At 38.2% G+C, this 14,501-nt stretch overlaps 1 protein-coding gene across 5 annotated transcripts in view; it reads right to left on the reverse strand.

The window, feature by feature from the left end:
- Positions 1–9,039: 9,039 nt before the first annotated feature.
- The window catches only part of FSCN3 (fascin actin-bundling protein 3), a 29,839-nt gene continuing 24,377 nt past the window's right edge, over positions 9,040–14,501 (reverse strand). For 3 of the 5 annotated variants that reach the window (XM_072401955.1, XM_072401951.1, XM_072401954.1), the window contains 2 exons: positions 13,731–13,948; positions 9,040–9,177 (listed from right to left, as the gene is read on the reverse strand). In XM_072401955.1, the coding sequence (XP_072258056.1) occupies positions 13,743–13,948 (206 nt within the window). In that variant the 3' untranslated portion in view covers positions 9,040–9,177; positions 13,731–13,742. Of the gene's footprint in view, positions 9,178–9,341; positions 9,367–11,207; positions 11,443–13,730; positions 13,949–14,501 lie in introns of those variants that run through there. The other 2 variants (XM_072401952.1, XM_072401953.1) reach the window with 2 other exon arrangements.

Raw genomic sequence — 14,501 nt, forward strand, 5'->3', positions numbered from 1 at the left:
TAACCTTCTATTTATATCAAATAAACTAATACAAACTTGAAGTTCAAGAAATATATACCAAATTATTGAAAGTATCAATTAAAATTATGTATAACATTAGGCTTTTAAATTCACTGTGTTTTGGTCTAAATACCTTGCTTATCCCTTATCCCACTTTCTCCACAGTCCCCAAAAGGGATAAAAATACCTAAATGATCCTAATAACTAGGAATCTTGTTTTTGTTTATATGGACTGTAGGTTCCATAACAGATTAAAAAACAGTATTTAATTTAGGCTCTGGGGCTTGTTCCAATATTATTGGGTATCTGGAACTAACAATGTGCGGTGTATTGGGGGTGTTATGGTGTCTCCTGGTTTAATGTGAGTGGAACTGGTGTGCTTTTTTTTCTATCTTTTGCCGAAAAAGTAGTCTTGCAGAGGGTCCTCTACATTGTAAGGGTTAAATGCATATAAAGCCTAGTGGGATAAGAATTCACAGTAATTTTAACCTTATTTGTTGTTCCTCTATGCATTTTTCAAGCTCCCATAATCATTTCTCTTAGCCACTCCTGTCCGACTTCATCACATACAATATAGGAACAGCAATCCTGGACTGAACATGAGGACACCGAGGGCCCACCCACATTCTGGCAGACTGGAGATCAGGAAGGGGTACTGGCTGCTAGGGAAATGAGGAATAAGGTAAGTATTACTGCTTTTTTTAATACCCCTAGAGAAAATTAGCATTTACATTTTGCTGTGCAGAGAAGGAAGAGAGACTGCAGGGGTGTTTTGTCATCTGACCTGAGTTCAGCTTTAAGACATAGACACAAAAAATAGTTTTAGCATTTGTGAAAGGAGCTAACTGCAATAAACACTAAGCAATTAACACTATAATGAAAGTTATAAAATTAATGTCTAATTTCCCTAATTTAAGCTGTTTTTGTATTCTTTTGTGTTTTTTCCAGGAGTCTCCTCAATATCATCACTTACAACCAATACCAAGCAACCGACTGATTTTCCATTTAATGCAGAACTACCCAGCTTAGAAAGCACACCACTTCTTGCTTCTATGGTGACAGAGCCACTGTCATTTCCTGTTCTCCATAGTGTCCCCATACCTAAGAGATACCCAGTAGCACTGATAAATATGGACAGCTATGGATGTCAGAAACATAACGAAGGGGCAGCATGGACATTTGAAGGATTATACTCTGGTTACCTCTACTAACAGGAAACCCCACAAAATTTTCTGATTAAGTTACATATATGTACAAAATATGATACAATACACATTTTGTGATGATTTGTAAACCAAAAACACAGTTAAAATACATGACCTGTTAACTTTCTTATCTGCAACAGGTTTGTAGTATTGCTGCATCAGTTTGATAATTTGCACAACCAGTATAGAATTATCAGCTCTGTTCACTCTGGTCTCCCCTTCTGTCTTAACGTGCAGAGTTTAATCCTTGCACTTCCTTGCTACATATGAGTAAATATATATATATATATATATACACACACACTCTAACCTGTCACTTTATTCTGTACACCTTGCTAGCACTGGGTTCAACCCCCTTTTTGGCTTTAGAATTGCTGTAGTTCTGTATTGCATACATTCAATATGTTTTTTTCAAAGGAATAGGCAACTGAAAAAGATCAAATGAATGAGAAATGATGAGTGATCATTTAGAAAACATTAAAACGTTCATAATCTAGGCTTTGTAAATAAAATAATTTTACTCTTGTGGTCCAAGGTGAACAATGATTCATTAAACCAACAGTACAGAATGAATTAAATTGACTTATACCAAGCTTATGCACATTAAAATATTTTCATAGACTAAAAAGGCAGTAAATGCACTTTATAGCATAATTGTACTTGCACATATATGGTTATCTGTTTACCCCAGAAAATGCACCAAAAATTTGAACTGGATGACACCTAAGATACCAGAATACAAAGATGGGCATGGCCTAATGCCTCCCTGATCCAAGCTGATAATTGTACACAATAGCAATTTTACCTGCTGTGTACCTACAAAAAGCTAGGAGGTAGACAGTAAGCCGGGCCTCCACTAGATGGGGGCAAGGTAATGATAGTGAAGACATCACTATATTTAAAAAAACTGACAGTAAAGACTGGAGGGGCACTAGGTCATTGTGGCTAGATTTCTGTATCCAGACTTCAAGGTAGGTTATCCAATTCATTTTTGATGCACCCTTGAGGCAAACAGATAATTGTGCATAAGTACAGGATAATTTGTGAGTAAGTACAGTTATCCTTAAAGAAGAATCTCTTATTCACTTCTAAATCTGTAGGCATTGTGGAGAAATAAAAAAAAACTGTTTACATTTTGCAACAGACATTCCTAAATCACAGTTCCTCTTCCCATATTTTCTCTGGCAGCAGAGACTTGGCAGCCTCATTTCAGTAATATTCGGTGTTACCATTCCCTTTGGTAAATTCACTGTACATGCTCAAATCATATATAAATGGGATTTTTTTAGCTTTTTGCCAGTGTGCTAAATGAACGTGCTGCCTTAACACAATGAATGATAATGTGCATTAAAGTTTGGTCATTTATGCAGTATTGGATTGTTTTAAACCTGTTTTAGTTCTTGTTAGGAATATACTGATAAACAACATTGTTAGGACCCAGTCATGGGTGTTTGCCCTTCATTGTAAATATTTTTGTCATTTCCTTATATATGTCATTTATTGTATTATTTTTGTTAATGTTTTCATTTATTTTATTTTCCTGTTTGTTTGTTTCCTGTTTGTATTTCTCTTTTTGTAGATAATACATAAACTCATTATGTTACCAAATGATTTTCACAGTGTCCTCCATTATAGTATCCAAATATAGCCTAAATTACCAACAAGGTCAAACAGAAGGTTCTATTCACTAAACAGTGATCTATACACATTTAAAGTTATTAACGTGAGATCTGTACGGCAATGCCACAATGAAAACAGGTTATTTGTAACCATATACATATATTCTATTATGAATACTTGTTAGATAATGGAAGTCTGTTTTACAATAAAGCAGATTGTCATCTGTAAATAACAGTTAAACACATACAGCCTGTGCATAGGTAAGCTAAATGACTGGCTACACATTGTTTATACACAGGAAAATAACTTTATAACTTTAAAAAAGTCAAGTTAGTTACCTAATAACTTCTTTTCCAGGGCAGCACTGATGAGAGAGTAGTTCTGTTCACCTAAAACAGGTAACCCATAGTATCAAAGTATCCTGTCAGCCTCAGTAATAAAAAATTAAACAAAGGTAAATGGTAAATGAAATATAAATGCCACTTGAAACTCATAAATACAACACTTCCAGTGTAAAGAGCTAAATGTCATTATCCATTTTTGCTGGATCCAGCAAACCTGGAATGGATTGCCAGGAAGTCATTTGCTATTTGTTAGCAAATGTTTTTATTCCTGGACCAGATCATTCCAGCTTTTCTGGATCACCCAGCTTCACTGACGAACACTACTTGGTGTATGTCTTAACAGAACATCGATATCACAAAATATTTTGTACCTTACAAAAAACTTACCCTATAGATAGAATACCAGAACATGTAGGAGTTTAAAAATGCCAGAAGTAAGTGCAATTACCTAGCCTTCTAGAAGTTACTAGAAAAAAAATATAGACCCTAAAATTAATTAGTGAGGACACAGTTGTTCCCTGTTCATAACCAAGCCATAGGTTAATAACCTGTGACATCTTAGACTGTTAAAGTACCCCTGGAGGCTATAGCTAGCTAGCATTTTTGGAGGAACACTGTTACACAAAAATAAACAAAAAAGTTACAGTTTCCTAAACAATCCTGTACCAGAGGCCATGGTGTAGGCTTATCAGCCATGAGGGGACATGATGTAAAACACAATATATTATAACATACAACTGTAAAAAAAAATAGCCTTTACATAGGACATTGGATGTGAAATAAAACATAATACCTCAGGTCATACAGGAACAGACATTTGCAGACATATATACCGTGTTTCCCCGAAAATAAGACACTGTCTTATATTTTTTTGGCCTCCCAAAAACACACTAGGTCTTATTTTCAGGGTAGGTCTTATATACCTATAATCGTATAAAATCTGTTTAAATATGATGTAGATACAAATAGACTGTGTCCTTATTTCTGTTTAAATCATTGCCCCATAATGTTCTTTCAGATTTAGGTTTAGGTCTGGTTTAGGCACCAAGGCATTAGGCAGCTTAAAAGATATAAAGAGATCCCCAGCACTCATCCTGCTATTCAAGCAAAGAGAACTGCATCAAGGTTATTTTCGGGGTAGGTCTTATATTAGGGCAGGTTGGGACAATAGTGATAGGTCTTACTTTCGGGGTAGGTCCTACTTTCGGGGAAACACGGTAGTAAGGGGAAGAATTCTATTCTAGTGTAGGAATCTAGGTATGATTTTTGCATGCAGTCACACATAGTCACTATAGTGTGTATATCCAAAAAGCCTTACATAGTCTATGCTCATGTAAGAGTATTCCAATTACTAAAGCTCTTGTCATAGGTTTAGATTAACAAGATCAGCCTTATCAAGGCCTGTCCTGTGGGAATATTTGACTTCTTCTACAAAGTGGAGGTACAATAGCAATCCAGAGCTTGGCCACACACAGCCTAAAGGTTGTAGTTAATGCAGTCTAGAACAGGAACTCCTGTAGGGGAAACAGACCTGTGTCTTAGTTAACTGAAACAAGAGAAAACACCTGAAAAGTAACAGAAATTATTGTCAAATAAAATGTTGAAGGATACAGAAATGGTGAAGAAAAGCACCATATTGCAAAAGACAAATTTATTATAAATTCCATTCCTATCTCAAATTAAAATTACATTGCACCCATACACAAAACTGATCATGAAACCCTGCCAATGAATGGAAGTTGTGATTTCCTAAAGCAATTTGTCCATATTGTATAACTAAATTGTCAGCCTGAAGTCAACTCCAACATACTGTATGTTAAGGTAGTTAGTTTGGAAACTATTTGGGTCAACATTCACTAACAAAAAAAAGAATTACAGACGGCCAAGATCTGATGGATTATTATTATTATTATTATTATTATTAATAAACAGGATTTATATAGCGCCAACATATTACGCAGCGCTGTACATTAAAAAGGGATTGCAAATGACAGACTAATACAGACAGTGATACAGGAGGAGAGGACCCTGCCCCGAAGAGCTTACAATCTAGTAGGTGGGGGAATTTCACACACATAAGGATGGGAGATATGTAGTGTGGGAAGTAGTGATGGTTTCAAATGACAGAAGAAGCCGGGTAGGCAAGTTTGAAAAAATGAGTTTTGAGTGCTCTTTTCAATGAGCAGAAAGTAGGAGCAAGCCGAATAGGACGAGGAAGACCATTCCAGAGAGTTGGAGCAGCTCTAGAGAAGTCTTGTATCCGTGCGTGTGATGAGGTTATGAGTGAGGAAGTCATTAGTAGGTCATTGGAGGAGCGGAGAGAGCGGCAGGGGGAGTATTTTTTAACCATGTCAGAGATGTAAGTGGGACAATAACTGTGTAGGGATTTGAAGGCAAAGCACAGGAGCTTAAATTTGATTCTAAGGTGAAAAGGAAGCCAATGGAGAGAACTACAAAGAGATGTAGCGGAAGAGGAGCGGAGGGAAGGATGGATGAGTCTGGCTGCAGCATTCATGATAGATTGTTGAGGAGAGAGTCGGGTTAGTGGAATACCAGCGAGAAGGATGTTACAGTAGTCCAGACGAGAAATGATAAGAGCATGTACAAGGAGTTTGGTGGTCTCAGGGGACAGGTAGGGGCGGATTTTGGAGATGTTGCGTAGGTGAAAGTGACAGGACCTGGAAATGTTCTGAATATGGGGGGTAAATGAGAGGGCCGAGTCAAAGGTGACACCAAGACAACGTGCCTGAGGGGAGGGCCAAATAACAGTGTTGTTAACAGTTAGATATATGTCAGGGGGAGATTTGGAATTTGAGGGGGGGATGATGATGAGTTCTGTTCTATCCAGGTTGAGTTTCAGGAATCGGTCAGACATCCATGATGAGATGGCTGACAGGCAGCATGAGACCTTAGCCAGGACTGAGGGAGACAAGTCAGGGGTGGACAGATAAATTTGGTTGTCATCAGCATACAGATGGTACTGTATGCCAAAGGAGGATATGAGACTACCGAAAAAGGGGTACAGAGAAAAGAGGACCGGTCCAAGGACTGACCCTTGGGGAACACCAACAGGGAGGAGAGTGGGTGAGGAGGAGTTACCATTGAAAGAAACTTGAAAGGAGCAGTCAGAAAGATAAGAAGCAAACCAAGAGAGAGCAGAGTCACAGATACCAATGGAGTGCATGATTTGTATTAGAAGGGGATGATCAACAGTGTCAAAAGCAGAGGAAAGATAAAGGCGAAGGAGCAGGGAAAAGTTGCCTTGAGACTTAGCTCTGATGAGGTCTTGGCCACTTTAGTAAGGGCTGTTTCAGTGGAGTGGGCAGCTCTAAAACCATGGATACCACCTTTTTCTGATACTGAAAAAGAGGTTCATGTAAATCAACCCTTAATCATTAGTATAAATGACATTTACACATAGGAACCCTGGCATTACCTCCCATTTGCTTTTTATGACTACAGAAAACAGTGCCTCAGATCCTTCTAATGGAGAAGCCATATTCTTTGCAACATGAAGCCAAGAAAATGGAAACTACAACCTTACCTGGTATTCGCCAATGACAAAGGCAACTGTCATTATAGATATGTTCTGTCCTGGTGCTGAATGTAGCAGAATGTGCAGTAATACATACTTGCCTATCAGCATTCTTCAATCCTCTAGGACAGTGTTTTTCAACCTTTTTTGAGCCACGGCACATTTTTTACATTAAAAAAATCCTGCGGCACACCACAAATCAAAAGTGTTACAAAATTACACTTTGTAGCTAATTCTCGCCTCTAAAAATAAACAAGGCGCTTGAGCTACCTACTGCCACCCACTGACATTGAAGAGTATTACATTACTCTGCCAGTCACTACAACACAGGCACTCGACAATGATAATTGGATAATTTCCCACGGTACACCTGAAGATCTCTCACGGCACACTAGTGTGCCACGGAACAGTGGTTGAAAATCACTGCTCTAGGAGACTTGATTGAAAGAAAAAAACAGAAGCCCAGGCTTCCTTTGTGATCAAGCAGGACCAGGTACTGTACTATGCCCCCCAGGCTGGGACCAGGTGATTCAGCTGAAGTCCTCCCCCAGTACAAGCCTTCTTCAGGTACCCAAACAGGAACATCTTAGGTTACCCAAGAGGACAGAGGGGGGGTTTGTGCAGAAATTATACTTATAAATAATGTAGAAATGGATCCCAGAATCTATGTAAGAAGAGGATGAGAAGACTCCCACCTGGGATTGTCATTAAGGCAGCTCTAACCAATCCAGAGTTGTTTCCTATTTTATGGGATTGTTTTGTCAAATACAAAAACCTCTGTAGCTAGTAAAATCCCGGGCACCAATTGAATATCAGGAAGCAGAGCTTAGCACTGGAAATTATAGCATCTGAAATCAAATATGTCATTATTTAGAATAGGGGAAAACTAGCAATGCAAACAATTAGTTCAGGGGTGTCAAACTCAAATACACAGTGGACCAAAATTAAAAACTTAAAGTCGCAGGCCAAGCTTGAAACTGAAATAGCACCGCTACTACAATTCCCTGCGTCAATAAAACAGTCCAATGCAGGGCTTAATGTTCTGAGTGTCTGGAACTCCCTTTTCACTGGAATAGCACGGCTACTACAATTCCCTGCGTCTAGAAAACAGTCCAATGCGGGGCCACGCATAGGCAGAGAGGCTGCTGGTCTATAGACGAGTGATGCCGGGAATTGTAGGAGCGTTGCTATTTCAATGCAGCGGCGGGGCAGTTGCAATTCATATTTAGGATTACTTGGGCGCCAAACAAAAGGACGTTGCAGGCCAGATGTAGCCCGCAACAGTCAGAATTCACTGACAGAAACATTTACAGTTTACCTCCTTCTGACCTGAGTTTGAGTTGGTTCATGTAAGTTTTCTTGTAGACTTATGGCACTTATGTATGAAAATGCACAACCCTTTTAACCCAAACAAAACCTTGTCAACATAGGCTCTAAAGGACACAGCATTTGATGGGAGGAACTACAGAGCTCAGTGGAAACTAGGCATTTTACACACTTGGAAGTTTGGCAGATGCAACAATCCTTACAGCAAGATATTGGCTAAAATGCTTATTCAGATTGTGGCAGCTTAGACAGCTTTAGAAAAAAGTTACTATTCATTGCTTGAATTTACCCTTTTAAAAATGAATTATCTTGGAAAGAAGTTGAGTGCTGTATTTCACCTAGGCTTAAGATCCAGGACCTAGGGAGAAGGGAGAAGTATGGAACTGATTTGAGCACAAAGCCAGGTCTTGCAGGCACCACATCATTTAGTGATATTAGTTTACATATGAGATAACAGATTTACCTTGAAAGCTACAAAACAGATAAAGAAAGCCACATTACACAAAGCACCAATACCAGTAAATATAATAAATTTTACTGTGCAACCTGGATTTATAGTATTTTGCTATATTGGGTAACAGTTGCACCAAAATGACAATTTCTTCACAGTACTCTTCTGTAGGACAAAAAGATGTGTCTTTTTATCATCAGAAGATATGTGGTAGGTGCATTCTTCTGAAAAACTGCACAAAATAACAGCACCAAATTCACTTTTCGGTGACATGGTCTCCCCATCACAATCTCAATCATTTCCTGTATCAATTGTGATTTTTTTAACATGGGACTAGGTGAATATAGGAAAAGAAACAAAATTGGTGCATATACAGCATACAGGGTTCAATATGCTGCATATTTTCATTAATGGAAGTAGCATTGCTTTAAACATTTTTTACTACTTTGTGCTTTTTACACTTACTACACCGTGTATCAGTAATCTATCATATGATATAATTATTTAGCTTAAAGTGATACAGTTTTTCACATAAAATACACAATAGAGAAAATGACGTTGCTGATGATATTTATTGTTTTGTGTTTTTAGTTCCAGTGAATATTCCTTTCCAGAAAACCAAAGTGGTTGGTCTCTTTATTTTCATATACACAATGTGATGTCAGGGGAAAATCTTGAAAATTCTATGGAGATAGTCTGCAAAATAATTAAATTATTACGTTTAAGCATTTCAAACCAGTACCATAGAAAATATTTTAAAGTAAAAAAATTCAGAATGTTAGGAAAGTTTTAAATTAGGTAGCAAGGGAGGCATTTACTAAATCAAATCAAAATACACACTACTGATTTCCTAATCTTACCTTTATCAATGGAACAAGCAGCAGCCTAAAGAAAATTTGAAAAATGAAAGTTGGCAAACCTTTTCTAAAAACTTAACTGTTTATTTTCATTTTCCAAAAACTGTTGTTATTTTTTAATTTTTGAGTGGATGCATGCATACTATTCCCTCTCAATCGTGAGCCACTTTTTCATAACTCTCAACCTAAACCTGAACATACCAACTAACTCTAACCCTTAGAATGTAACCAAGAATATGCTATAGATATTTAACATATATGCTGCTTGTTCATACTACTGAAGTGTAACCACAATATATGAGTTCACAGCACCCCCAAATAATCTATAAATCTTTTCACATAAGTGCATTACATTATAGCAATTATTCCAACATTTTCTTTATGATCCTGTATAATCACAAACAATGTTGTCATATTAATATAGTAATACATACATGTTTTTTGAGGTGGGGAGCAAACTAAGTTTTACTTTAGCAATATTGTTTTTCAGTAAATATTTTATTCACATAGTTTATAGACATAAAAAAATAAATGAAAATGTTTTTATTTTATTTTTATTCTATTATAAAGTGTGTCCTGTTTGAAAATACACTAAAATGTTTCTGGTACAAAGCATAGCTGAGTTATTTAAAAATTAAAGAAAGGCTTTTTTAATTTTGCACTTTGTTTATGCTAGGCTGCAAAAATAACAAACAAAAAAGAAACTAATGGTTAACAAAAAATAAAAGCAGATAAAAAATAAAATCTAAGGAGAAAATGGCTAGAAGGAGTTAATCAGGGCTGATTAGATAAATAGGAATATATTTGATTTTTTAAGAAAAAAAACCTATGAAGTTTATTTACAAGCAAAAATTTTTTTATAGGGTTTCTCTAACTGATGTCATATGGAGATTATAGATGAAACCTACAATAAAACAATACACTATTATTTTTACACTGTAATACTGAAGACTCCTATCACTGAGGTTGTTTCCTTGTAGGGATAATTTCCCTGGGAGTTATTAGAAGATGCAAATATTGATATTATTGAGTGGAGTTTGACACATGAGGAGTGCCAATAATAAGGGCAGAGAAGACAGCAAAGGGGTGATTTTACCTAAAGGTAAAAAGGTTAAACACAGTTTAACCCATCGAATTTAGCAAAGGAGTGAATTCTCATTCTCATCTCCTAAAATAAAGGACTACTCAATATTAAGGTTGATTCCTTGTACAGATAAATTGCTGAGAGTTTTTAGGATATAATAATAGGTGCTGTTTGACCCATATGAGGTGCAAATATTGAGCAAAATTTGACCTATCCTGCACATAAGATACAACAAAGGGGTGAATTCTCATCAGATCTGGGATGGAAGAAGTAGTTGGAGCACCGATTGATTTGTAGAGCTCTTTTTGGAAGAGTAGATTGTGTGGCTTGTGTTATCGTAGAACACAGCATGATTTTTTAGTAAATACTGTAAAAATAGTTAAATAGGGTGGACACAGCATTTTGCAACATCCTTTTAAAAAAAAAAAAGTAAAGCACCTCCCCTTTCTGGGTGGACAGAGACTCCCAGGATACCTATGTCACGCATCTCTGGCTGCTTCTTCTGCATATGCCCAATATCTGGCATGCGCAAAAGGCTTTTGTTCCCCTTTACAGTGGCACCTGATTTCGTACCTGCGCAGTGTGAAATCAGGTGACGTACGCAGAAAAAGAAGATTGAAGATGGCAGCTCCACAACAAAGAAGAATTTCAGGTTGGTGCAGGACCTGAGAAAAGGTTCAGCTTGATCAAGGGATCTGCGGAATTAAGGTAAGTGTGATTTTTTATTTTTCGGTTGAGTCCACTTTAGGTGTTAATGTAAATGCTTTAGTAAATATATAAGGTAATGTAATGCGCCTGGGCACACAAACCACGACCAACTCCAGATACCCTTAAATCAGGCTTTATTCAAAATCATACAGCACAGCAAGGGTTAAGTCCAATAAAGCGAAGTACAGGAGGATAAGGCAAATGCAGGTCAAGAACAATCCGAGGTCAGGGCAGGCAGCAAGTAGAATGGTCAGTAACAATCCGAAGTCAGGGCTGGCAGAGTTCAAGCAAGGTGAGTTTCAGACCAGGTCACTAAGGTAATGACAAACAGATAAACTTTAAACCACATAAAGACACACCCAAGCACACTGTGTTAACAGAGGCTATAGCGGGCAATGGGGTGATGGACAGGCTCTCCCTAAATGGCCAGGATGACCAATGACCTTGCGCCACCTGGCACCGTCTGATAGGAGACTGGGTAAATCCCCTGCGGCTGATTGGCCGCAGGGAATTCAAACTAACTATGTCCGCCCCGGGCGAGGCAGCCGAGTGCCACCCCTCGGGGGGTACAAGAGGGACGCATAGTAACACGCGCACCTCTTCCCACAGCACCCCTAGGACGTGCACTACTTTGCACTTGCAAAGGAGTGCTGACAGCAGGAATATCCTTAACCATATCTAAAGGGATGCAAGGGCTGCTGCCTGGCTGAACAGTAGTTTGGCCAGGGCGGATCACTCCGCCTGCAGAGACAGACAAGCTGCGAGCAGAGCCATGCTGCCTGCTACAGCGGCGTCTCCCTCTGTGGCTGGGAACCCCAGGGACACCGCGGGCTCGCAGGACGGGTAAGTTCCTTACAGGTAAGTTCTACAACCCTTGTAATTTAGTTTCATTACAGAAGCTCTCATTACACTTTAGGGAGAAAAATTTTCAACACAGAATTCACAGTTCTGTATGAAACATAATTTAAAAGAGCTTCTTTAAAAGAGATCTTCTTTTGCAGGAGTCCTTAACCTCCTCGGCGGTTCATTTCTGTCTGGATGTATATGTATAAAAGTGGTACATTGTCTTTCAAAAAAATTTATTTTACATTGTAGGCCTGTAACTCCTAGGCATAACTCACCGAAATATGTCCAATATTTATTACATTTAATATTAAAACTTTAAATAAAAAACACAAAAATATGTTAAACAAAGGTACATAAATAAATCAAAAATACTGAAACCTGTAATATATATATATATATATATATTGTGTTAGTGTGTCCCTAAAATGTCAGGGAAAGTGTTAAAATAGCTCCAGAAAGATGAAAGTGAGGAAGTGTTAATAGGTTTTTAGAAAAGAAACAAGGTTCTTTAGGGTCCTGGAGCCGGCCAAGGAAGTGAAAGGGTGGGTTCCTTGGCCCAACTCAATCCTGACTGGGATATTTGCACCTGCACTCAGGTGCAAGGTGAGTAGGAAGTAATCAGCCAGGAGATCCAGACTGAGAGTGAGCAGTCAGAGGCTGGAGAGAGCCAGAGGGATCCAGGCTGAGAGAGAGCCAGAGGGATCCAGGCTAAGAGAGTGCTGGAGGAGCAGGAAGTGGCCTGTAAGCGAGCTTGTGGGGAATCAAGCTGGAGGAGGTTGCTGTTGATGCTGTCCTGTGGATGTGGACCTTTTTGATTGTTTGCTGGACTGTGGAAACCCCAGGCTGGGGAATTGGACCTTTACAAGAGACCTAGTTTGGACGTACCCCTACCGTTGGGCTCATGCTGATGGACTGAGGACATTTCACACCACTAAGATGAAGTAAGCCTCCTATTTTTTATATTGTTTTTCTTTTGTGGCTGAAACAAAGCAGTTTTGTTTAGTTTTTCCCAAATAAAGTGGCTTTTTTGATGAAAGCCGTGCTGCTGCAGTCTGAGTTGATATATATAAAATAAAATGAATACTTTGTATTGGATTCAATACAGTTATTTTGTATTGAATTCAATACAAAATAATTTTAAATTCCCACCATGCTCCCTCGAACGCACTGACGTCACCGGGAACTGCCGGGATCGAAGGAAGAGGACGTGGCCAGAGGATGGGTTTGGACGGGCAGGACACTGGAGGACGCCGGTGGGACCAGGTAAGATTTTTTTTTTCTTTTTTTTTTTTTCTTTTTTTTAGCTACCCTGAGTCTGGCTTGGGGATACCGCTCTAAGCTGTTTTTTTTTAACCCGAGCCACACTTGAGGTTACCACTCAGAAGGTTGAGTAACTCTACTTCCACCTCAGGAATATATTATCATATATTGATGTTAGGTCAAACCTAAAAACAGGGCTAAGATTTCTTTTAAAAATTCCAACCCCCTATTAAATAAATTAGGTGTTTGACTACGTTTTTAGGAGTTTATGGGCACTTTCTCCTATGTATGATGTATACAGCATATTAGTTGGAAATGAAGTCACTACAATCTTTCCAACATTTGTAACTGAGCATATTTTTCTTTCAAATTTGTTACTATTGCCTTTTTACTTAATTCAACAAAAACAATACAAAATACTGTAGCTGAGACTATTTAACATTATCTAAAATAAATACAAATGTTTTCGTAATGAGTTATCAGTGACTGCTTACCTTTACACAGGATCAAAATTCCCACAAGCATTCACTAGTGACCCTATCACTGTCACCAATGAGGATGCCACTTTTATCACCCCGCAAAAACATGCCTGTGTAAGTCATGATGGTTAGAATGTTTTTCCCTCTAATTTCAATGTAGAAAATTCCTGGGGATTGTCCATTGCTATGAAATGTTTTATGGTTGGTCATGTTCCAAAACATTTTGCCTTGACCTGAAAAAGGTAAAAAAAAAAAAAAAAGAATTGATTTATTTTTTATTTGTGTGTTTTAAAACCTTGTGAAAAAAGCATGAGAAGATAAAAACAGGGAGATTTACATATCTGTTATATGAATGTCATGTGCATGTTCAAACTGAACATGTTTGTGAACTGGTGTCATTTTCCTCAAAACTGGCGTAATTATGTTAAATGTAAATGTATGCTTTATAGATTATGCAAATGCATTAAACAAAGTGTCTTTCAAATCTTACTAAAATCATACTAAACTGGTCTGCAGGGAGTGACTGCATGATAATAGCCTTGTAAGTACACAACTGTTATTTTGTGCAGCTGACACAAGGTCCATCCCTCTGTAAGATGGGGATTTGAACTGTGCACCCACAGTGCTACAGAGCCGTTGCCTATGTTTATTTGTTGCTGGTTGAAAGGGCGGATATACCGATGTGCAGTGTATGCAGCTCCATGAGGGCCCCAGGACAACTGCTACTTGCTTCTGTGCCAGTCAGTGGGTGTGGGAGTAGAGGTGGGTGGGGCATGGGATCCAGGC

The sequence above is a fragment of the Pyxicephalus adspersus genome, chromosome 2 (genome assembly GCF_032062135.1).
Source record: "Pyxicephalus adspersus chromosome 2, UCB_Pads_2.0, whole genome shotgun sequence".
NCBI classification, from domain to species: Eukaryota; Metazoa; Chordata; class Amphibia; order Anura; family Pyxicephalidae; genus Pyxicephalus; species Pyxicephalus adspersus.